General features: G+C 57.1%; 1 protein-coding gene across 2 annotated transcripts in view; it reads left to right on the plus strand.

The window, feature by feature from the left end:
• ALDH1L1 (aldehyde dehydrogenase 1 family member L1) overlaps positions 1 to 23546 on the plus strand; it is an 81474-nt gene that overhangs the window by 35674 nt on the left and 22254 nt on the right. For both annotated transcript variants that reach the window (XM_049715734.1, XM_004285454.4), the window contains exons 2-12: positions 1729 to 1880; positions 3284 to 3518; positions 4259 to 4424; positions 6018 to 6119; positions 6864 to 6953; positions 8080 to 8217; positions 10150 to 10275; positions 12820 to 12911; positions 18639 to 18786; positions 20053 to 20172; positions 21208 to 21335. In XM_049715734.1, the coding sequence (XP_049571691.1) occupies positions 1754 to 1880; positions 3284 to 3518; positions 4259 to 4424; positions 6018 to 6119; positions 6864 to 6953; positions 8080 to 8217; positions 10150 to 10275; positions 12820 to 12911; positions 18639 to 18786; positions 20053 to 20172; positions 21208 to 21335 (1472 nt within the window). In that variant the 5' untranslated portion in view covers positions 1729 to 1753. The remainder of the gene's footprint in view (positions 1 to 1728; positions 1881 to 3283; positions 3519 to 4258; positions 4425 to 6017; positions 6120 to 6863; positions 6954 to 8079; positions 8218 to 10149; positions 10276 to 12819; positions 12912 to 18638; positions 18787 to 20052; positions 20173 to 21207; positions 21336 to 23546) is intronic.

The raw sequence follows: 23546 nt of genomic DNA on the forward strand, positions 1-23546 counted from the left end.
GTAAGATGTGTGTCTAGATTCATCTCTTGCCTGTGGACGTCCAGTTGTTCCAGCGTCATTTGCTGAAAAGACCATCTTTGCTCCATTGTGTTGCCTTTGCTCCTCTGTCAAACAATAAAGATCTTAGAAGACGAAGAGAACATCTCTAGGAACTTGGAGGAAGCAAAGATTTCTTTACCAGAATAGAAAGCCCCCTAAGCATAAAGGGAGACTTTGATGCAGCGTACTATATAGAGTTTAAGAAATTGTGTTCATCAAAAGGCACCACAGAGTGAAGAGTCCAGCCGCAGAACTGGAGAAGGTGTTTCTCATAAATATATCTGACAAGGGACTCATAGTCTAGATTATTTAAAAACAAAATGAAACAATACCAAGCAAACAAAAACCTCCTACAAAATCAGTCAGGAAAAGATCACCCAGTGGAAAAAACAGAGAAGAAGAAATCCAAGTGGCTGATAAACGTGGGAAAAGGTGCTCACCTTCAGCAGCCACCAGGGAATCGCCAGTGAAGCCCCAGCAGCATAGCTCCAGTCCCTGTCAGCAGGAGAGTAAAATGAACAGACAGGAGGCTGCAACGCAGAGCACATGGAAATTGGTAAAACCGCTTTGGAAAACTGGCAGAGGCTGGTAAGGCTGAACATTTTCACACCTGGGACCCAGGAATTCCGCTCCCAGGTACACACCCAATGGAAGTGTATTCTTGTATTCAGTAGGAGCCATGTGCCAGAATCTGTGTCACATCCGTCTTGGTAACAGCTTCAAGCCGGAAACTACCCGGATGTCCACCCACAGTAGGATGGATACGTGAGCGTATTTACGCTCACAGGGGAACACTGGAGCAATGAGAATGGACACAGCACAGCTACGTGGACAGCGCTGAGGGGAAACGATGCACAGAACATCACGCAGTGTGATTCCATTTATGTAAATGGAGCCCACCCATGTCCTGCCTCTCTGTTATCTAAATGGGCTTCTGGAGTGTTTCTTTATCTGAGCGCTGATTATACTGGTGTGTTCAGTTTGTGAAAATTCATTGAGCTACATACTTACAGTCTGTACACTTTTCTGTATGTCCGAAGCATGTAGTACTTCAATAAAATTTTCTCTAAAAATGTATATTTTTGTAGATAGATAATTTAAAGAAACGTATCGAGTAGATAATAGGTCTTACGGATATGAGCATGGTGAATGGATGAGCAAACTTTGGTCCAGCTGCGCGTCTTCCCATGCAGCGCAGTGGCCCCTGTCGCACCTCCCACCCCACCTTCCGTCCTCGGCCCGTCCTCTGGGCATCTGTCTCTATGCAGCCAAAGTCCAGGCCCATTGCTGCTTCCTGCCCAGGGAGAGCCTGGCAGCATTTGAGGAGCATCTTTCTCATGAACAAGTGAGGAAACTGAAGCTGATGTGACTTGACCGAGGTCACAGGACTGGTTAGTTACAGAAACATGCTCAGATACGCCTGGGAAGACACCACACGCAGCGCCCCATGCCATGTTGGAGGTTCCAGGGAGGAGTCCCCGAGGCTGCGCTCGCACGCAACTCACGCTGCGGTATCTACAGGCCCACCGTTCAGGACCTCTTCCTTCGTTCCTCGTGCGGCCGCCTCCCCACAGTGGCCGGCGGCCCAGGGAGCCCAGAGCTGGGCCGAGGGGTTGGGGCGGGGGCGGCTGGGCTGCCCCCTTGGCCCAGCGAGCCCTGTCTGACGCCAAGGCCTTATTCCTTTCCCAGGTCCTCCCGCCCCGGCCCCGCTGCCATGAAGATCGCAGTGATCGGACAGAGCCTGTTCGGCCAGGAAGTTTACTGCCACCTGAGGGAGGAGGGTCACGAGGTCGTGGGCGTGTTCACTGTGCCGGACAAGGATGGGAAGGCGGACCCCCTAGGTGAGTGGGTGGCCCAGGAGCACGGAGAGGCGGTGCCCCGTGGGCGGTGGTGGGAGCAGAGCCTGCGGGGTCTTGTGTGGGGCTGTGGGCTTCCCCAGACAGAAGCGGCCACTCGTGGTCCGCCCCGGATCCTGCTCAGGTGCCAGCTGGCCGCTGGGCTTTTCTGGAACCCAGTGGACTGCAGGGTGGGGCCTGTGTCCTGGAGAAGCCGTGGAGAAGCCTGGCCTGCTCCCAGGACCCTTCAGTCTGACCACTCTGGGCTCCCCCCGACCGCAGCACCCATGCTCTGAAAAGGCCCCCAGGCGGGAGTCACTGCGGCCAGCGTTCTCAGACGTGAGCGTGCCCTGCACCGCGTCTCGGGGGGCACCTGTTGAGCGGAGTGCTGACGCCCCGACGCTGCCCCCGGCGGACCCCCTGGAGTTTCTGCTCAGAGGGACGGAAGGGACTTGGGAGTCACATTTCTAACAAGTTCCCAAGGGCATCTCAGCAGCGCAGCAGGAAGCAGGGCCCTCAGCTCGATGAACAGACCTCCAGGCCCCTCCCGGGTCCTTCTCAGGCCTGATGCGTTCAGAATATGGGTCCGGACGAGGAAAGGGGCCTCGCGGGGCTGCCGGGCCCCAGGGCTTTGTGCATTAGGAATAGAGAGTCTCCCCAGATGGAGAGCGCAGGCTGCCCCCATGCCAGCCAGACCTCGGCTCCAGATCTGAGCCCACCACAACCCATAGCACAGCCTGAGTCCTGCCCGTAGCCACTCAGGGACCCCTGGCAGCAGCTCTGAGCCTGGCTGGGGCTCCTTCTTGACCCGACCTCAGGTGTCCAGCAGATGTCCCTGGTCACAGCGGGGACAACTTTTGCAAGCGTGGTCTGGTCTGCTCACGTTGGCCCACGTCCCTGAACCCAGGGCACAGAGGCAGAGGGACCGACAGTGGGTCAGGTCAGCCAGGGCCACACACCAGCCAGGTGTGTACCAGAGAACCGAGGGCTGGGAAGTGCTGGACAGGGGCTGAGGGGCAGGCAGAGGGGAGCTCGGAGGAAGCGGCTAGTGACTGCAGGGGCAGCGGGGCAGGCAGAGGCAGGAAGCCGCATTCTGGAACCTGGGGACTTGCGGACGGCACATCCGACCCGCGGGGATGGCGCCCTGCTCCGGGCAGCTAAAGAGGCCAGGGGTCAGGCAGGCGCCTGGGAGAGGGAGGCGGTCAGCAGAGGTCAGTCCTGGCACAGCAGCTCCTGAGACCTGGGCCTTGGCCGGCGCCGTCCCCTCTGGACTGTCCAGAGCAGCCCGGCTGGGCAGCGGGGGAAAGGCTTGGGGAGGGGGTGCGGGAGCCACCCTGCGGGGCAGGCAGAGGTGCCGAGTCGGAGTGGGTGCAGCAGTGGGGAGCAGTTTCTCACCCGCTGTCCCGCAGGCCTGAAGGCCGACAAGGATGGAGTGCCAGTGTTCAAGTTTCCCCGCTGGCGGGCAAGGGGACAGGCTCTGCCCAACGTGGTGGCGACGCACCAGGCCCTGGGAGCCGAGCTCAACGTGCTGCCCTTCTGTAGCCAGTTCATCCCCATGGAGATCATCAGCGCCCCCCGCCACGGCTCCATCATCTACCACCCGAGTCTGCTCCCCCGGCACCGGGGGGCGTCGGCCATCAACTGGTGAGACAGGGCGCAGACACCCCACCTGCCTGAGGCGTCCCCGTCCCTCAGCCCAGAGCTCTTCTCTGCACCTGAGGAGCAGGTGGCACGCGGTGCCTGTGCGCGCTGCTGGACGGCGTCCATGCGGTAGATCACAGCACGATCCCTGAGGAAGAACTGGGGTCAGGCAGCGCCGTGCGCCCTGCATTCTCACAGTGAACCGCAAAGTGTTCCCGTCCTGCAGCGGGGTTGCCGGGGCAGAGTGGGCTGAGGGGCTCCCTCCAGCTACCGGTGCTCTCAGCAGCCCCCCGCTTGGAAAGAGATAGAGATGGAGGAAAGAATCACCTGAACAAGCTAGTCTGAGACGAGAGGTGATGTATGTATCTGGAGGGTGGAGCCGTTCAGAGGAGCAGTCAGGAAGGGGAGACATCTGAGCTGGAGAAGAGAGCGGGATTGTAGTCAGACTGGTCTGATTAGGATTCAGGCTCCCTGACCTCCAGTCACGTCTCCTCACTTCTCTGGGCCTTAGTCCCCTTATCTGTAAAAGGGGCATACGGTGCTGTTACACCAGTGGGGAGGATAAAGTTACACGAGGCGTTAAGGCTTTTAGTACAATACCTGGCACGCAGTCGGCATCAGTAAACACCATCTTCCGTCTTCAGTCCTCCCCTGGGGAGATGGGGGTCGGTCACAGGGGCAGCCCCCAGGGCCTCCTTCTCCTCCTTCCTTCCGGACTCAGGTTCCACTCCTCTGCTCCCTAGGACCCTCATCCATGGAGACAAGAAGGGCGGCTTTACCATCTTTTGGGCAGACGATGGTCTGGACACCGGGGACCTTCTGCTCCAGAAAGAGTGTGAGATCCTCCCGGACGACACTGTGAGCACGCTGTACAGCCGCTTCCTCTTCCCTGAAGGCGTTAAAGGGATGGTAAGGCTGCCCCCAGGGCCTCCCCTGCTGGCACCCCCACCCCACTGCCACCCCACCCCGCCCAGCTCCAGCCTGCTGCCCTGAGCTGGCCAGGATTCTGGAGGGGGAGAACGCTCATTTCAGGGTTTCAGAGGCAGGATTAGGACATATAATATTGTATAGGCAGGACTCTTGCTTACAACTGTCAGAACAACTCAACAAGCTTTAGCCAAAAAGGGACATTTTTGGCTCATTTAAGATAGAAGACTCCAGGCAGGATGCCGTCAAGCCTGGCTGAATCCAGAGGCTTAAGACCTGTCACGGGATTCTGTCTTTCTATTTCTTCACCCTGATTCTACTTTCCTCCGTTTGATTAGCTTCATCCTCAGGTTGCCCTTAAATGGGAGGAAAAGTAGTCACTGGTGGCTCAAGTTTTACACCTCTTGATTCTAGGGGAAGAGAAACCCTCTTTCCCCTAGAATTTATGAATAAAAAATCAGAGGAGACTCTGATTGGCCGATTCAGGTCATGTGATGACCCCGAGCCAATCACTGGCCGGCATGGGGGAGCACTCTGATTGGCAGCCTCTGTCACATGTTCCGGTCTCTCAGGTGTGGTCACTGCACTGAATTCGCGCAGGAGGAGGAGGGCGACCCAAAGGCTGATGTCAGAGCTGGTTGTGCAGGCCCCGTAGAGGTGGTGTGTCCAGCAGGGGAGGCCGGCCAGGACAGGAGTCAGATGGGGACATCTCCATAGCACAGCAGTGGCTGCACCCCCAGCCCTGGGCCCCATTATACGGCCTTGGATCCACCTGTTCACAGGAGTGAGCAGGGAGACCTGCTGGAGGTTTGACGTGAGAGGCAGGAAGGGGTCATCTTGTTCATCCTACAGAAAACAACCAAGAGCATCCTTCAGGGCGGCGTCCAGTGGGCAGCCGCTAGTCACTGGTGGTTATTAAATTAATTTCAATGACTTGTAGTTAAAGATCAAGGTCATCAGCCTCACTGGCTACGTTTCAGGTCCCCAGAAACCACACGGGGCTGACGTGGAACACGTCCGTTACCAGGGAAGTTCCCCCTGGGCAGTCCTGCCTTAGACGCTTCTGAGTTCTCCCGGCTTCTCAGCCTCGGGTCTCCGGGGGCTCCCACCACCACCTTCCCTCCCTCCGGGCCCAGCGCCTTGGCTCTCCACCCCGACCTCCCTGACTTCTTCACCACAGCCTTCCTCTTTCCTGTAGCAGAGAAACTGCTTCCTGCTGAACTTATTAGGGACCTCCAAACCCATCACGCAGTCCAGGCCATTCTGCCTAAGAGACAGGGAAGGTTTTAGACAGAAACGTGGACGTCGGTGTGTGTTACACCGTAGAGGGCTTTAGCTTACGTGATCTCCTAGGGCCTTGTGTGGGAGAGAGGGCGGGGTCTTGCAGTCATTGATCAGACTGGAAGTAGATTCGGGCTAATTTTACCTGTCCCTACAGCACCCATTCCGTGGGTGCCCGTCACGTGCCCACGTGGTGCCAGGTGGGTCTGTTCAGTGAGTGGCCTGGTCCAGACTCAGTGTGAACCCAGGGTCTGAGAGTTGGGGGGCCCTAATGTTGGGCCCTTGTCTCCCCAGGTTCAGGCCGTGAAGCTGATCGCTGAGGGCAGAGCCCCCAGGCTCCCTCAGCCTGAGGACGGCGCCACCTACGAGGGGATTCAGAAGAAGGAAACAGCCCAGGTGAGTGCCAGGGCCCTGCCCACCCAAAGCCTGCCTGTACCCGGGCCGGGGAAAATGGGCAGCCAGGACGTACCTGTTAAAGGCCAGAAGAAAGAGCAGCCCCAGTGCAGGAAGCACGCGCTAGGCTCGAGTGGCACCTGGACAGGCAGGGAACAGGGTCTGTTTGGGTGCTTCCTGGTTCCTCCTTAGGAAGAGGCAAGCGGGCCCTCAGGGAGAAGAGCTGGTGGGGGGGAGGGTGTAAAAATCAGCCGAGCTGCTGGCTCCTCATATCTGAGATGAGACACCAGAGGGAATTCGTTCCTCGGGACTGTCGCAGGTCGGGAGCCCAGGTGGGCCCCTGGGCTGTAGCCGTGCTCAGGGTTCGCGGGGTGCTCTGTCGGGATCTGTGTGAGCCCTGTAAGTGAGAGGAGGCCGCCGGGGGGAGGGATGGGATGGGACAGACCTGCACTTTGTGTAGGGCCTTGGCCATCTTGAGCACAGAACATTATCTCCCCCAGGCCATCCTGGAGTTCACATCCCGTGAAAGACTGAGGGTCCACGAGCACCCAGATCCAGGTTGCCAGCGGGAGGCCCAGCCCAGCTCTGGGCCTCCGACTGGAGTCGAGAGGAAGCCAGACTTCCCAGCCCGTGCCCAGGGCTCCACCCAGTGTCAGGGTCATCAGGGCAGGAGGGGAGGCCAGAGGTGTTGCCCAGATGGTCAGGGAGAGGGGAGAGACCGCTGAGCACACACGTCCTGCCCCGCAGATCAACTGGGATCAGCCAGCAGAGGCCATTCATAACTGGATCCGCGGGAACGACAAGGTGCCGGGCGCCTGGACGGAGGCCTGTGGGCAGGTGTGTCCCTGCGTGGCCGGGACGGGCTGTGCTCCGTGTGTGTCCCCTGGCTGCACAGCTATCGGAATGTGGCTGAACTAAGCGGTACATAGCCATTGCCCAGACCCCCAACCCCAGCCAGGTGCCCCCGGCCCCCTCGGCCTCTCCCTTAGGACCCGCGGCTGAAGGAGAGGGGCTGGCGCAGAGCGAGGCCGCCAGGCGCAGCGGCAGCTCTGGGGTCGAGCTGTGCTGGTTGTTCGACTCTCAGCCCCGGGCTGTCAGAAGTCCCGAAATAGCAGAAGTAAAACCGATGAATCGGCGAAGTACTGCTAAGTAAGTTTATTGTGCACACACGGAAAAGACAGTTCCGGGACCGGGAGCCCTCAGACCACACGCGGTCTGTTGATGAGCTGTGAATTGAGGAGGCAGTGACTGGTTATAACAAGAATTTCCTCAAATGACAGGGATTTGGCTAACGGTTACTTCATATCCATTTTGAGGAACAGTGCAAATTTTGCTTACGATTTCCAGAGACACAAGCAAGACGTGACTGAGGTCAAGTTGGTCTTGACCAACTTGCAAAATAAGCTAAATTAAGCGCTGCTCCTGTGACTGAACTGGTTTTGTCTGCTCAGGAACTCTTCAAGGCTGGTCTGCATTTGTGTTTGATTTGAGCAGCTCTCAGAGACCCCAGTCCCAGCCCTGACTTGTCTTTGCCCCGGGGGTGGGGCCCTTTGGCCGAGCACCGTCGAGGGCAGCCCTGTCCTCCACGGAGCCCTGGGCTGTCCCAACCCCTGCTCGCAGGCTGGCTGCCAGACCGTCCGGGGTCTCTGCTGCCTGCGCCACCACCACACCCTCTGCACGGTAGCCAGGGCTTGGTGGTGTCCCCAGGCAGCACCCTCACTTGGCGATGCTGCAGCACACCTCCTGTCAGTGTCTGTCCCCCCGGGTCGGAGGTCACGGGCCAGTGTGCGGTGACGTAGGGCCCCTCCGAGGCCTCAGTGCCTTCTCCAGGTCTCGTCTGTGCCCCCATTTGTGCCCTGACCCTCACCCCCACCCCATGATTTCCCAGCCCCCCCAGCCCCTCCTGGCCCCCCACAGTGGGCTTCTCTCCTCCAGCACCTTCTGCTTTTCCTGTCCTCAACAGAAGCTGACGTTTTTCAGCTCGACGCTGAGCACTGAAGGCCTGGTGCCTGAGGGAGAAACTTTGCCCATCCCAGGAGCCCATCGGCCAGGGGTGGTCATCGGAGCGGGACTCATCCTCTTTGGGAATGACGACCGAATGGTAACGTTGCTGCTGTGGGTCCCCTGTCTGTACTGTAGGCTGAAGGCCACACACGCCTGTCCAGGAGCTCGTGCCCCACAGGGAGGCTCCAGGCTTTTCTGGAGGAAACGGGAAAAGGAGACGACAGGCTCCAGGAGGGAAGACCCTCGACTGCTGGGTCGGCCTGCTTCTTCCCTGTCCCGGGAAGGCTGGCCCTGGGCTCTTCCTGCCCAGGTGCCCCCACCCAAGCTGGGTGCCCTGGGCGGGTGTCAGAGTTGGGGAGGCCCTCTCCGGGGAGCCCGGACCTGGAGTCCGGGTGCCCAGGGCACAGTCATTGGACCTCTGTGCCTCAGTTTCCTTCTCTTTGAACAAGGAAGCCACACCGGGCACATAACATGCTCTGACTCACCTTAGAGAAGTGCAGCTCAGAGTGACAGCTACGATTTATGCAACTAAATATTTATAGCATCCCTGCGTGCCAGGCACTGTTCAAAAACAGCTGGATGGTTTAATTTAGTTTTCCTAACAACCGTATGAGACATGTATCAGTACTATACCCATTTTACCGAGTAGAAAACTGAAGCAAAGAGGTTAAATCACCTGCCCATCTTCACCCAGGCTAGCCTGTGGCAGAGCTGGGAGTCCAGCCCTAGCTCTGGCTCTGAGGCCCACCGCTCAGCCGTGATACTCTGCGTTAGTGCTCACCCCACGCAGCGGTGGGCAGATCTGGGCCTTAAGGTACCAGGGGCAGAGAAGAAGCAGGACAGGTAGGGGTCTCTGAGCACTTTGGGGAATTTCAGCAAACACTGGGATGCTGAACGCTTGGTAGCGGTGGCACACACAGGCCAGGTGGGTGTGGGCAGCTTTCGTCGGACTGGCGGGAGCTCACGCTGGGTGCCCCCCCCCGCTGGCCCGAGGCTGCCTGCAATCTGCAGTGACTGGGAGTTTCAGGTATTCGTGGTTGATGCCTTCAGACGCTACGTATCTGTCTCCGATCATGTTCCCAAAGCAGATCTGAAACAAGAGTTCTAGTGCTTGTGAGTTATCGAGGGAAGCGGCCAGGGCAGAGGAAAACACTCAGCAAAGATACAGGTTCTGGAGCCGTACAGCCTCCTTCTGCCCCCCGGGCAGGCTCTGCCTGTGAATTGCTTCTGCCGACTACGCCCCCGCATCCTCACGCCACTCAGGCCTGGGTTTCCACCCCCACTGGGGAAGGGTGAGGGGCAGCGAGGCGTAGGCCCTGGGCTTCTCTGCATGACCATGACCGTGCTTACCCACCAACAGCGGTCAGTGAGTGGTGCACGTGTAGACCACTAGCGGCAGGCGGAGGAAGTAGGGGGTTGGGCTAAGTCCTCCGTGAATCGTGAGGCCGGCAAAGTAAAGGAGCAGCCTTCGCGGAGACCCTTGGTTGAGCATCTTTCAGGAACTTCCAGCTGGGGCCTGGCTAGGCTTTAGCTCCAGAAAGCTCCAGAGCATCTTGGGAAGACAGCAGGGGTGGGCAGTCAGCCGGGAGCCCGGCTGTGGTTCCGTCCGGCGTGTGCAGAAGGTGCCGTTTTCATAGAGCACTGTTACCCGACAGACGCGGTCTCTGCCGTGAGCTCACCTGCTTCTCTGCCCCGAGGGGCACCTGCTGACCTGTGCCAGGTTTCTAGGGAGTTTCTGGAAGCTGGGCTCTTGGGTGATTAGTTGTTTTCTCCATTGACTTTCAAGGTAGTGCTTGAATTACTTTAGTCTAACGGGTAGGCATCAGTTTTATAGGGTAACCCAGCCATTACTGGTTTTCGAGCTTGAGAGCACGGTGGGGTGGACGGCAGGGAAGGAGCTCGAGCGGGTCCCTATGGCAGCAGCCTCCTCGCCGGATCTGGGCTCCCGGGCCTGCCTCCGGGGAGGATGGAGACGAGCGTGTGCCCACGGCTCGGGCAGCCTCGGGTCCCGACAGCCTTCCTTTGGCAGTTGCTGGTGAAGAGCATCCAGCTGGAGGATGGCAAGATAATCCCAGCCTCGCAGCTCTTCAGGGCGGCAGACAGCACTGGCCTCGAGCTGACGGAGGAGGACCTGGTCACCGCGGAGGCTGTGCGGGTAAGAGACACCTGCGGGGCCACCGTCTGGTGGGGCAGGTCGTGCACAGCAGGTGCGTTTCGCAAATCGCACCCGCTGGGGTCGGGCTGTGCACACCCTCTAAGGACGTATGTCCTGACCCCGGGCACAGTGTTGGTCCTGTCCTGTCACGGGGCTTCCTGATGCCCCCTGCCCCTCCTTCCTGTGCCACTGGGACCTAGGATTCGGCTGCTGGGTCCGACTCCTCTGGGGACACACCGTCAACAGTGGGCAAATAGAATAGCTGGAGGACCCAGTTGTCCTGCCGTAGGGCATGTGCGCCGGAACCTTCTGGAAAGGCCTCCCGAGAGGGAGACCCCCACGTGGTCACCAGCACAGGTGTCACAGTCGGCCGCCCTGGACTCCGGGCCACCCCTCCCGTGTGCCGCTGGACACCACTGCCCTCTCGGAGGCCCGGTGTCCCCCCCACCTGGACTCCAGGCATCGGCCACTTCCCAGAACCGCCCTCCTGCTCTCTGCTCCACCCCCCTCTCCCTGGAAGGCGTGGTTTGGAGGGCGTTTAGCTATGTTGCTCAGAGGGCGCTGGATGGCTTTTCAGCTGTCGTGGGTTCGCTTATTTGAGATATGCGTCCAGACACTAGGGGTGTGATGGTCCGCAGTGTCTCTGCTGTCACGCGTGTCCGTTCTCACAGGAAAGAGAGCTGGCGAACGACCAGGCAAGGGGTAAAATAATTTCCGACGGGAGATGTGCTCAGAGGGCAGTAACGGTGACGGGAACCAGGTGCCTGGAGGCCGGGGATGCTGCAGAAGGGAGTTCGGGGAAGGCCCCCCTGGGTAGGGACGTGGTTTGCGCTGAGACCCAAGTGCAGAGAGACGGCAGGCACAGCAAATGCTGAGAGCCGGGGAGCCGCGGAGGGCCAGGCGGCGGCCGCGGGGCCACTGCGTGCTCGTGACCAGTGCAGACGCAGGACCCAGCAAGGGGGGACGGGGGAGCCTGCCGGTCCGGGGGGCACCGAGCACCTCCTCAGATGGAGGCTGAACATTCTGAATGTCTATTAAAAAAAAAGCCTGTTCATTCAAAAAGTATTCTTGGAGCAATTGCTCTGGCCCTGGGCCTGAGCCTGCCCTGGGGTTACGGGGCCAGCTGGACAGACTGCCTTTTGGAGCTGGTGGCCGAGTGGTACCGGGATGGCTGAGGCTGGTGGCAGAAGAGGTAACAGCTTAGTGGCACCTGTTAGGACCTCAGTACCGCTGGCCGTGAGCCCAACAGTCATGAGAAAAGCAGATGCTTCTAGAGTGTCCGGGTTACTCTAAACTGAGTTCCAGACGTGCAGCAGAGGCCTCACAGGCTCTGAGGCAGCATGGGCTCCTGCACCCCGAGCTCTGCCAGCCTCATTCCAGGGATGCTCCCAGGGCTGCCCCCAGCCCCTTGCCCAGATGAGGAGACCGAGGCAGGGGAGGCTGCCTGCATCTGACGGCTTGTCAGGCGCCGAGCTGGGGTCTGGACGAGGCCACGCAGCCGCTCGGGTTCCACACACCCCAGGAGGGCCGGCGTGCAGTGCCCACACAGCGACAGTGACTGCTGGCCCCGGGCTGAGTGAGCGTTGCAGTCAGTGAAGGTTTGGGGGAAGAGGTGATTTAGCAGTTGACCTTGAAGGATGCCCGGGATTAAGTGTGAGCTGGGGGTTCAAGGAAGCCTGTCACCAGAGGGTGAGAGCCTGGGTGGAGGCCCGGGGAGAAGGGATGGCTCAGGACGGCTTCTGATGGTCTCCAGGAGGATGGGGGGCGGGAGCAAATCCAGGGCAGCCTCCTGAGAGAGGCCAGGCAGGGTCAGCCTAGGGGTCACCGGGGGCTGGTCCTGGTTGGGCCACAGCCTGGAGCCCGGCCTGAGTATGGGCCTCCCAGCGCCTGCCCTGAAACGCCCAGCTGGGAGCTGCCCAGAGAGCAGTTGTCCCGTTGTGTCCCGTCGTGTCCCGTCGTGACCCACAGGATGGCCCTCCTGCGCTGCCCACTCGGCTCTCACTGCCCTGTCCACGCTCGTCCACGAGGCCCGGGGCAGGAACCACTGCCCTCCACAGGCCCGGGACAGAGGGGCACAGAGCCAGCTAGCCTCTCCGCGAGGACGAGACCCAGGGCTCCCGAGCCCCCTCGGTGGCCCCGTTCACTCACAGAACCACCCCCCGCTTTGCTCTCCCTTCCACGTGGCGGCACCCCCACACAGTGTCAGGCGGGGACACCCACACTGGGCAACCCTCCCAGTGGGGCTGGCGGGGGGCAGGTCTCGGGAGGAGCTCCGGCACATCTGTCCTCCCCCCGCCCCGGACCAGTGCGGGGACCCCCGCGAAGCTGCGGTCAAGGTGAGGTGGGTGTGCAGACAGCAGCCTGGGCTCCTGCTTCCCCAGGGAGGCTATCACCCCAGTACCATGAGGCACCTGGCAGCATCAGAGAGTGGAGTGGACGGGCCAGCCTGGCGCTGGGCAGTGCGCACGCACCCGGGGCTGTTCTCACCCCCGCCGCTCGCGTCCGGGCCCTGGGAGCCACGTGCTCACCACTCCTGCTTTCCAGGGTGCCTGGAAACGGATTCTCCCCAACGTCGTGGAGGTGGAAGACTCCACTGACTTCTTCAAGTCGGGGGCCGCGTCGCTGGACGTCGTCAGGTAAGGCCTGGAGTGGGGATGGTGTCCCAGGTGTCTCTAGGTCAGGAGTCACCCTAAAACGGAGTGGCAGGAAACCATGCGGGTCAGGGATCCAGAAAGGACTCACGTGTGCAGGCCTCGGGCCCACCAGGAGTGGACCAGCGGGAGCTGGGACAGCTGGGCAGGCATGTCCTCCCCCAGGCTGTGTCGTGGCCCCAGAGCGGCCACTCTGGGACTTGGACGTCTAGCTGGCGGCTCCTGGCTCTGCAGACGTGAGGTGCAGACCACTGCCCTGACTGGTCTCAGTGGCCACAAGCCCACCCAGATTCAAGGGCAGGGGCGGGACTGAGACTCACCCCTCATGGGAGGAAGATCAAACAATGTGCGGCTCTTTTATTTTTTTATTTATTTTATTTACTTTTTTAAAGTAAATTTATTTATTTATTTTTGGCTGTGTTGGGTCTTTGTTGCTGCACGCAGGCTTTCTCTAGTTGTGGCGAGCGGGGGCTGCTCTTCGTTGCGGTGCGCGGGCTTCTCATTGTCGTGGTTTCTCTTGTTGTGGAGCACGGGCTCTAGGCTTGCGGGCTTCAGTAGTTGTGGCTCACGGGCTCAGTAGTTGTGGCTCGCGAGCTCTAGAGTGCAGGCTCAGTATTTGTGGCTCACGGGCTTAGTTGCTCCGCGGCATGTGGGATCTTCCTGGACCAGGGCTCGAACCCATGTTGCCTGCATTGGCTGGCAGATTCTTAAGCAGCGCACCACCAGGGAAGCCCTGCACGGCTCTTTTAAAACTGCCACAAGCCCAGCACCCCGGTGAAAGCCAGCATGTGTGGGGAGGGGCCAGGCAGGTAGGGCCTGGCACAGGTGGGCCCGCTGGGCTGGAGCGCGGGCAGTCAGGGGGTCGTGACTGCGACTCTTTCTATTTCATTTTATTTTTTGAAACGGATAGTTGTTTACTTATTTTTTTTTTAAGTCTTTATTGAATTTGTTACAGTATCGCTTCTGTTTTACATTTTGGTTTTCTGGCCGCGAGGCATGTGGGATCTTAGCTCCCCAACCAGGGATCCAACCCACACCCCCTACATTTTAAGGCCAAGTCTTAACCACTGGACCGGCAGGGGAGTCCCGCAAGTCTTTTTAAATTTTAGGAATGACTTTACGTGCAGTGAGGTGCACGGATCTTGAGAGGACAGTGTGGTAGCTTTGATTTAACTTGTGTAACGCACACGTTATAGCACACGTATAATATATATATTATGTGATGTATATCGTATCTCACAAGCTACACGTTGATGAAGACACGGGCCCCACCCAGCCTCACTCCAGGGGATCCCTCCTGCCCCTCCCCAGTCAGCGGCCCCCAGGGATGATCCGTCACCACAGATCAGGTCACCCAGTCTCCAACTTCATGTGAACTGTCCCTCTTGCCCTTTCACAGTGGTAATAAGTTCTAATTTGTATAAAGAGAAGGATAATTTTGCATCTGCATTCATCAGGGATATTAGCTTGTAGTTTTGTTTCTTCTGCTGTCACTGTCTGGCTCAGGTATCAGGGTAACGCTGACCTCGTAAAGTGAGTTTGGGCGTGTTTCCTCTTCCATTTTTTTGGAAGAGTTTGAGAAGGATTGGTATTAATTCTTTTTAAATGTTGAGTGGGATTCACCAGGTTTTCCCTGGTGAGCCCCACCCAAAGTCCTGGGCTTTTCTTTGTTGGGAGGTTTTCGATCACCAGTTCAGTCTCCTTAGTTGTTATTGGTCTGTTCAGATTATCTGTTTCTTTATGATTCAGTGTTGTGTTGTGTGTTTCTGGGAATGTATCCATTTTTTCTGGGTCATGCAATGTGTTGATGTGTAATTGTTCACAGGAGTCTCTTATGATGCTTTTTATCCGTGTGGTATCCGTTGTATCGTCTCCTCTTTCATCTCATTTTTTTCTTTTAGTCTTCTCTTTTTCCTTAGTCTACCTAAAGATTTGTCTCCTTTTTTTATCTTTTCAAAAAGCCGACTCTTAGTTTTGCTGATCTTTTCTATTGTTTTTTTTCCCCCCTGGTTTCTATTTTATTTATTTCCACTGTGATCTTTGCCATTTCCTTTCTTCTGTTACCTTTTGACTTAGTTTGTTCTTCTTGTTCTCATTCCTTGAGGTGTAAAATTCGGTTGTTTATTTGAGACTTTTTTTCTTAATATGGACATCGATCACCATACACTTCCCTTTAAGAACTCTTTCTCTGTGTCCCATAAGTTTTGGTATGTTGTGTTTCCTCGTTCATTTGTCTCAAGGTAGTTTTTGGTTTCCCGTTTGATTTCTTTGGCCCACTGGTTGTTCAGGTGTGTGTTGTTTAGTAGCCGCATTTTTTTGAATTTAGTTTTCCTCCAGTTTTTGATGTCTAGTTTCCACCATCGTGGATAGAAAAGATGCTTGGTATGATTTCAGTCTTCTTACATTTGTTAAGACTTGTTTCGTGACCTCACCTGTGACCTGTCCTTGAGAGGAACTGGTGCCGTGCTGCTGGGTGGAGTATCCTGTGTGTGTGTGAGGTCCGTCTCACCCCCAGAGTTCAGTCCCCTGTCTGCCTCTTGGTCTTCCGCTTGGATATTCTGTGCGCTATTGAAAGTGAGGTGTTGAAATCTCATGGATCTTTGCGATGCTACTTCTCCCTTCAGTTATCTTAATATTTGTTTCGTACATTTAGGTGGCCCGATGGCGGGTGCGCATATGCTTATAATTGTTATATCTTCCTGGTCAATTGACCCTTTAACCATTGTACAATGTCCGTTGTTTCTTGACAGTTTTTGATTTAAAATCTATCTTGTCTAATAAGAGTATGGCTACCCCAGCTCTCTTTTGATTATTATTTGCATGGAATACCGTTACGACCCTTTTACTTTCAGCCTTTTTGCATATTTGCATCTAAGTGAATCTCTGGTGGTGTATGGGTGGATGCTGTTTCTATCCAGTCTCATAACCTATGTTTTTAAGAGGAGAGTTCAATCCATTTCCATTTAACCAGATTACTGATAAAGGGTTTACTTCTGCTGGCTGGCTGTTTTCTGTATGTCTTTTATGCTTTTTGTTCCTCAGTGTCTCTATCACTGCCTTTTTCTGGTCCTATACCACTTGGATTCCCTTTTGTTTTTTTTTTTTTTTGCTATTTCTTAATTACCTTGGCGATTACAGTTCACGTCTTTAACTTATAACAATGTAGTTCGAATAATACCAACTTAATTTCAATAAAATGTAGACACTCGTATCCTATATATTGTCACCCCACCCCTTTATATTGTTATTATCCTCGATTACATCTTTATACATTGAATACCCATTAATGTAGGTGTTAAATGTTTGTTTTATGTATTTGCCTATTACGTAATGTAGTAAAAGGGGAGAAGCTGCGAACCATACCAAAAGTACAGTAATACTGGCGTTCCTATTTACCTACGTAGTTCCCTTTGCTAGCGCTCTTTACTTTTCCTTATGGCTTTGAGTTACTGTTTAATGTCCTTTCACTTCAGCCTGAAAGACTCCCTTTAGGGCACGTTTACTAGCAATGAACTCCCTCAGCTTCTGTTTATCTGGCAATGTCTTAATTTCTCCTTCATTCTTGAAAGATAGTTTTGATGCATATGGAACTCTTGGTTGACACTTTTTTCCTTTCAGGACTTTAAATATGCCATCCCACTGCCTTCTGGCTTTCATGGGTTTTGGGGGGGAATCAGGTTTTAATTTTATTGAGGATCCTTTGTGTGTGATTAGCTTCTCTCTTGCTTTCCAAATTCCATCCTTGTCTTTGGGTCTCAGTGGGTTAACTGTCACGTGTCTTGGTGTGATTCTCTTTGAGTTTAGGTGTGATTCTCTTTGAGTCTATCCCGCTTGGAGTTCATTGAGCTTCTCGAACGTGTATATTCATGTGTTTCCTCAGATTTGGGAACTTTGGGGGCATTATTTCTTCAAATATTTTTTCTGTCCTGTTCTATCTCTTCTCTGGACCTGGTATGATGAGTGTGATCTGATGATGTTCCACTGGTCCCTGAGGCTCATTTTCATTTTCATTCGTATTCATTCTTTTTTCTTTCTACTCCTCATACTGGATAATTTCAGGTTCACGACCTTTTCTTCTGCTTGTTCAGATGCGCTCTTGAAGCCTCTAGTGAGTGTTTCATTTCAGTTATTGTATCTGTCAGCTTGAGAATTTGTTTGGCTTATTATTATAATTTCTGTCTCTTTCTTGATATTCTCATTTTTTTCATAATCATTTTCCTAGTTTCCTTTAAGTCATTGAACACATTTAAGATGGTTGATTTAATGTCTTTGATGATAATCCCTAGGGGTGGTTTCTTCCAAATTCTTTTTTCCTGTAAATGGGCCCGTTTCCTTGTATGTTTTGCGATGTTTTCCTCCAACTGGACATTTTGCGTGTAGTGCTGTGTCGGTTCTGAGAATCTGATTCTCTCACTCCGGGAAGGTTGTTAAATCTTGCTTGTGGAGGGTTGGAGCCATCCATTTGTGACTTTTCCAAACTTTTCTTTGCATGGTGTGTGTACCTTGTTGTGTGTAATCATTGAAGTTTCTCTTGTTATCCCTGGGGTCGTACACACTATGCAAAGCGTGTATGGGATTGGCCATCCTTTGGGCCAGCCCCTCAGCACTTGGAACCCACGACCCAGATGTGTGGAGGATGAGGTCCTCATTGCCCCCCAACCCCCGCCTCCAGGAGGCCACGGCAGGAGTCACCTGCTGCCACTGCTGCCTCCTGCCCTGGGGGTGGAAAGTCTGGAAGTTCCTGCCACACCCCAGCTCTTCACCATGTTCTCCCCTGGAAGCTGCAGGTGTCGCCGAGACTCGAGAATTCCGAAGCATTTGGTTCAGACGATTCCTGCCTGTCCAATAGTTGTTGAGGTGGAGGGACGGATTTTTGGAGCTTCATGCTCTGCCGTTTTGTGTCTAGAAAGGGGCTTTTATTCCTCTTCGGTAAATACCTAAAAGCGTTGGGAAGTATATGTTTAATTTTTAGGGAACTGCCAAAGTGCTTGCAACGTGGCTTCCAAAGTACCGTTTTCCAATCCCGCCAGCAGGGGGCGGGGTTCAGGTGCTCTGCAGCCTCACCACTGGTTGGTCTTAACCAGTGGTTTTAAGTTCAGATATGCTGGTAAGTACGCAGCCGAATCTCGTTGTGGTTGGTTCGCATTTCCTGTTGACGAGTGATGTGGAGCATCTTTTCATATGCTTATTTGCCATCCATATTTCTGCCTTGGTAAAGCATCTGGTCAATCTTTTGCCTATTTTCACTTGGATTTTTTTCTTAGAATTGATTTTAAGAATTATTTACGTATTCTGAAGCCGAGTCTTTGATCAGGTATGTGATTTGGAAATATTTTCTCCCAGTCTGTGGCTTGTGTTTTCATTCTTTTCACACTGTCTTTCAGTGATTATTATTAATCTTCTATTAATTATTACCACGTGGATTGTCTCATTTACTCATCAGGAAATAGCAGAGGAGCCATGATTGGTCCAATTTTACAGGCAAAGGAACTAGGCTCAGAGCAATTGGTCACTTGCCCAAGGTCACAAATTCATAAGTGCTGGAGCCAGAACTTGAAACCAGAGCCTCTGAATCCACGGACTGGGCTTTTAACCCTCATGTAGGCTGACACCCACGCCTCGGGGGCTGAGACGAGCCACCACCTCTGCCACTAGAACCGGGCAGGTCTGCCAGGCCTCCTCCAGGCCCTCGCTTTTCCATCTTCCCTCCAGACTGGTTGAGGAAGTGAAGGAGCTGTGTGACGGCCTGGAGTTAGAAAATGAAGACATCTACATGGCAGCCACCTTCGGGGACTTCATACAGCTGTTAGCAAGAAAGATGCGAGGGGACACCAAGGGGAGCAAGTGCGTCGTCGACCACGTGAGTCCTGGGCCCCCCACGCGGGCCCGGCCTGGGCGTCGTCGACCACGTGAGTCCTGGGCCCCCCACGCGGGCCCGGCCTGCACACCTCTCAGGCACCCATACCTGTGGATCCACAGTGACACTTGGGGGAAGCCTGGATGTCCAGAAGCTTTAGTGACCCAAGCTTCCCTTGGTAATTCCAAATAGCCTAAAGATGCCAGGCGGTAGGACAAACTCAACAGAGGAAATTGTTGTCCAAGACTCAGTATAGGGGACAGGTTTGGTCCCAAGACAGGAGACAGGGTATTAAGGAGAGACTCTTACAGTGTTCTTCTCTCTCCACCCCCTTTCTCCTTTGGTGGGTTTCCTGGTGTGGCTTCCAGCCCTGCCAGCTCACCCTGGACCCCGGGTGCCTCTCACCCCTAGTCCTGGCTCCACCACCTCCCAGCAAGGGCAGCGGCTTCCTGCTGGTGTCAGCCTCTGGCTTGACTCGTGGCTTCTCAGCCCTTCCATCACCTGTGCAACCAGTCAGCTGTGTGAAATTCCGTTGGTTGAAACAAAAGAGAGAGAGAGAGAGAGCGAGAAAGGGATTGGGAATGTTCTCCCAATAAGGAAAACAAATGATCCTCTACATTCAACTTGTATATATGAAGTATGAGGAAGTAACTAACTGCAAATGTAATTTTTAAAGAAACTGTGGAAAAACCATCCCTGGGGTATCTCGGTAGACTACCAACTCCTATGGGAATTAGCTTTGTGATAGTTTGTCTGGCTGGTGCTTTGGAACAAGGGCTGATGAAGAAAGTATGGGTGACCAGGGTGGACACCAGGCTGGCCTTAGGGCTGTGGACAAATGACTGCGGAAGGAGGGGCGGCATCCCAGAGGCTCCGCGTTCATCGTGGGATTGCAGGCCCGAGGGGCAGTGAGCGGGGGCCGCATCATGTCTGGGGGCCGCAAGTGCTGTCTGCCCACTGGCGCTTCCTGTGTGCGGAGGCCACGCAACCAGCCCAAGGTCAGTGGCAGAGCCGGGGCTCCAGCCAGGCAGTCCAGCTGTGGAGTCTGGCCCTCCATCTCTGCTTATCACTCAGCTGCCCACACGACCGCTCCCTGGGCAGCAGGGCTGGATCTGATAAGGAGACCGAGTAGCCCGGGCCCTTGCTTGTGTATTGCGGGGGGGGGCAAGGTGAGTGGTCCCTGTGTCTCTGGTGGGGTCGTGCCCGTCAAGGATGCCCCTTCGCGAAGAATCCACACTGCAGCTCCGGCCTGTGGCCCTTCGTCCCCAGGTGGAAAAGACCGTGAACAAGCTGACCCTCCGAATGCCCCACCAGCTCTTCATCGGAGGCGCGTTTGTGGACGCCGAGGGCGCCAAGACCTATGAGACCATCAACCCGACAGACGGAAGTGTGAGTGCAGGCCCCGCACAGGCCCCCGATGCCCCCTCTCCCATCTACTCCCCCTCCCCAGTCTGGGGGCCTCTGGGTCCCGGCTGGGGGCCTCTGCTGGGGCGAGAAAACACTGCAGTCAGCCTCCAGCCCTTCCTATAGGAATGGCGTAGAGGGAGATGCGGTGGGGAGGGTGATGGGGACGCGGGAGGACTCTGGAGGGGCTGCAGCAGAGTTAAGCCCTCCCAAGGAGGAAACGGAGGCCATTCCCTCCCCTCCACACCTCAAGAATAACCCCAGCGTCGGGAGGCCCGCCTCGCATCCCGGGTTTGTCAAGACGCCCTGGCTGTAGCTGTCCTGCTCGGTGCACACGTACGGCGCTGTCACTTTCGTGCACGCTCACACACACCTTCCTACAGACACGCACCGCAGAAGACAGGGCCTCAGAATGGTCCTCTGAGGGGAGTTTAAGAAAGTGATGGGCAGGTTGTGTGGACCCAGACAGGTGCCCTCAGGCAGGAAAGTCAGGTGCTGCCACCACAACCTCGGGGCCAGTTTTGGGAAGCCCGGGCAGGAGGCTGTGTGGATGCCTGGCGCCGGGGCCGTGGGCAGGGAGGGCACAGCCTACCTGTGGTGACCAGCAAGGAGGCGCTGGCCTCCGCCCTCCCACCCCATCCACGTGGCGGGAGGTATGGGGGCCTGTGCTGCCGGGAGGTGGGCGGCCTCGGGACATGGAATGCAGGGGCGTTGGGCCGGCTTACGTCCCTTCAGGAGCAAACCTCCCGCCTGCGCCTCACGAAATCTATGGTCTCTGCTCTCCGTTTGCAAACGCTGAGCTGACCCTCGGCCTTATGGCTGCAGCCTGAGGCTGTCACCCTGTTTCGGGTCAGTGGGAGAGTAGAGGGAAGGCCCTCGGGACGTAGGAACACGGCCCTTTCTGCAGGCCCCATCTCCCCTCGTCGTGCAGACCCTGCCCATGCCCTCCTGTCCGCCGACCTTCGCCTCCGCGGCCGCCCAGGTGGCCAGGCAGGGCTTCAGGGCTCCACTCCACCACAGGTCATCTGCCAGGTGTCCCTGGCCCAGGTCAGCGACGTGGACAAGGCCGTGGCTGCTGCGAAGGACGCCTTTGAGCACGGGCTGTGGGGGAAGATCAGCGCGCGGGACCGGGGCCGCCTCCTGTACAGGTGGGACCTCGCCCGCACCCACCTTCCTGTCCCGGGCCTTCGTCTCAGGCCGCGGCTGGCGCTCGCGTCCTCCCGTGAGGACGCGGTCCCGGAAGGGCAGTGTGACCACGGCCTGAGGCCCAGGGGAGGCTTCTCAGAGGAAGAAGCTTGAGAGGCAGGAGGGCCTGTCCCAGGCGGGGGCCGGGGGGAGGTGCCCGGGTGGAGGGAACAGTGTGGGCGGAGACGAGGCACCGCCACCGCCACCGCAGGCTAATAGCTGCTCCTGGGCCGGCCCAGAGGGCACTGCTTGCTTGCCGGGCGGGGCTCCCAGGAGCAGGGTGGGGGGGGACGGGGCGGGGCTCCCAGGAGCCAAGCGGGGGCGCGGGGGAGCCGGGGGGCGGGGCTCCCAGGAGCCGGGGGGGGGGGGAGGGGGCGGGGCTCCCAGGAGCCCGGGGTGGGGGGAGGGGTGGGGCGGGGCTCCCAGGAGCTGGGGGGCGGGGCGGGGCGGGGCGGGCCGGGCCGGGCCGGGCCGGGTCGTCCTGGCCCTGCCTGGCTCGCGCTGCCAGAATCTCCTCTCTCGCGTTCCTCTTCTGCTAAACCCTCGGCGCAGTCGGAAGTCCAGGGAAGGGTTGGGACGCTCTGGCTCATGACCCGGGTGGGGTGAGGCGCGGAGGAGAGCTGCTGCCCGCCCTCCTCGGGCCAGGCGGTCCCACTGGGGAAGATCAGGTGCCCCAGGAGGCGGGGTGGTGTTTCCAGAAGGGGGCTGCTGGCGGGTGAACCGAGCCGTGTCGGGGAGCCTGCTGAGCCGGCCTCAGGAACCCGTTTTTCTCTCTGGGTCCTGCGGAGCCGGGCTGGGGCCCGGTCGCGCTAAGGGTCCCAGCTTGTCGCCGGGCGGGAGGGCTCCCGCCGTGGCCTTGCTGTCCGAAGGCCTTTTGTTTCTACTCCGGAGGCCAGAAATGCCGGGGCCGCCGCCACACAGGCAGCCAGAGAGAGGGGCCAGAGTGGTTTGCAAAACAGAATGGAGATGGTGGCTTTGGGGCGGGCAAGGGCGTGCCCAGCCTGCCGTATCTCAGGAGCCATCAGTTGCAGGAAGGCATTGGCTGGAGATCTGAGGCCCCAGAGATCGGGCAGAGCTGTGAACCCTGGCAGAGCAGGGACCCTGGTGGACTGCCCTGAGCCAGACCGCGTCCCTCCCCCGAGACCCTCTGCTGCCCTGTGGTGGCACGTGTTGCAATAGCCCACTGGCCACAAGGACCTTGGGGGAGGTGCCCCGAGCAGCTGCGTAGACAGACCCCTCAGGGCTCTACAGCTCCTGGTGACCCAGTCTCCTCCCAGTCCCCGCAGAGGGGCGAGACAGGATTTCCCTGGTCCATGGACGGAAGTGGGACCCCCGTGGGTGCATCACAGGAGCAAGACACCACGCAGTTACGGGAGAAGCTGGGCAGAAAGGGTCCAGGGGGAGAGTCAAAGAAAGTCACCAGACACCCCCAGGAGCCGGGGAGCCGTGTACCCAGCTGCCGGAATGGACCCTGCAGAGCGGGTGGGCGTCCATGGAAAGCTGCTGCCCTGTGCTCGCACACTTCCTTGGGTCCACGGCCCAGAGTCTGGTGGTGGCCCAGGCTGCCGTGGTCAGGGGCCGGGGAAGGGGGTCTGAGCCACCTGGTACCTCAGCATCTGACCCTCCCGGTGCCCACCCCGCAGACCTTCAGGAGGCCAGCGCTGCCTGCCCGTTCTTCCCCGACCTGGTGCTGTGCGGGGACCAGGCTCTGGCAGGCAGAAGGCACCCTCACCCAAGCTGCCCCCCAGCCTCCCAAGCAGCTCAGGTGACAATTACTTAGGGACTCGTGACACAGTCACATCACACGCACATGGCATTTTGCACAGGTGTGGCGGATGGAGGGATTGGGGGTTGACCAAGGAAGAAGACGTGGCCACGAGAGCCAGCAACACACTGCAGGCTTCATCGGGCGGCACCCCGCAGCGGGAGGTCCCCCGAGGCTGTACTGGCGGAACAGGGGTGCTCCCGGGGGGAGAGGGACCTGAGAGGGGCTCCCGTGTCCGGGCAAAGTTGCACAGCAGCACGCACGCCAGGGTCTCTGCATCAGAGGACTGGGAAGGCCCGTGGCTGTAACTGCACAGCCTGTCTCACCAGTGGTGACAGCTGTCGGGTGAGGTTCCTGGGGGACGCATCCACTTGTCAATGGCTAAAAATGTGCACATTTGGGCTATTTT

This window comes from Orcinus orca, chromosome 10, assembly GCF_937001465.1.
Source record: "Orcinus orca chromosome 10, mOrcOrc1.1, whole genome shotgun sequence".
NCBI classification, from domain to species: domain Eukaryota; kingdom Metazoa; phylum Chordata; class Mammalia; order Artiodactyla; family Delphinidae; genus Orcinus; species Orcinus orca.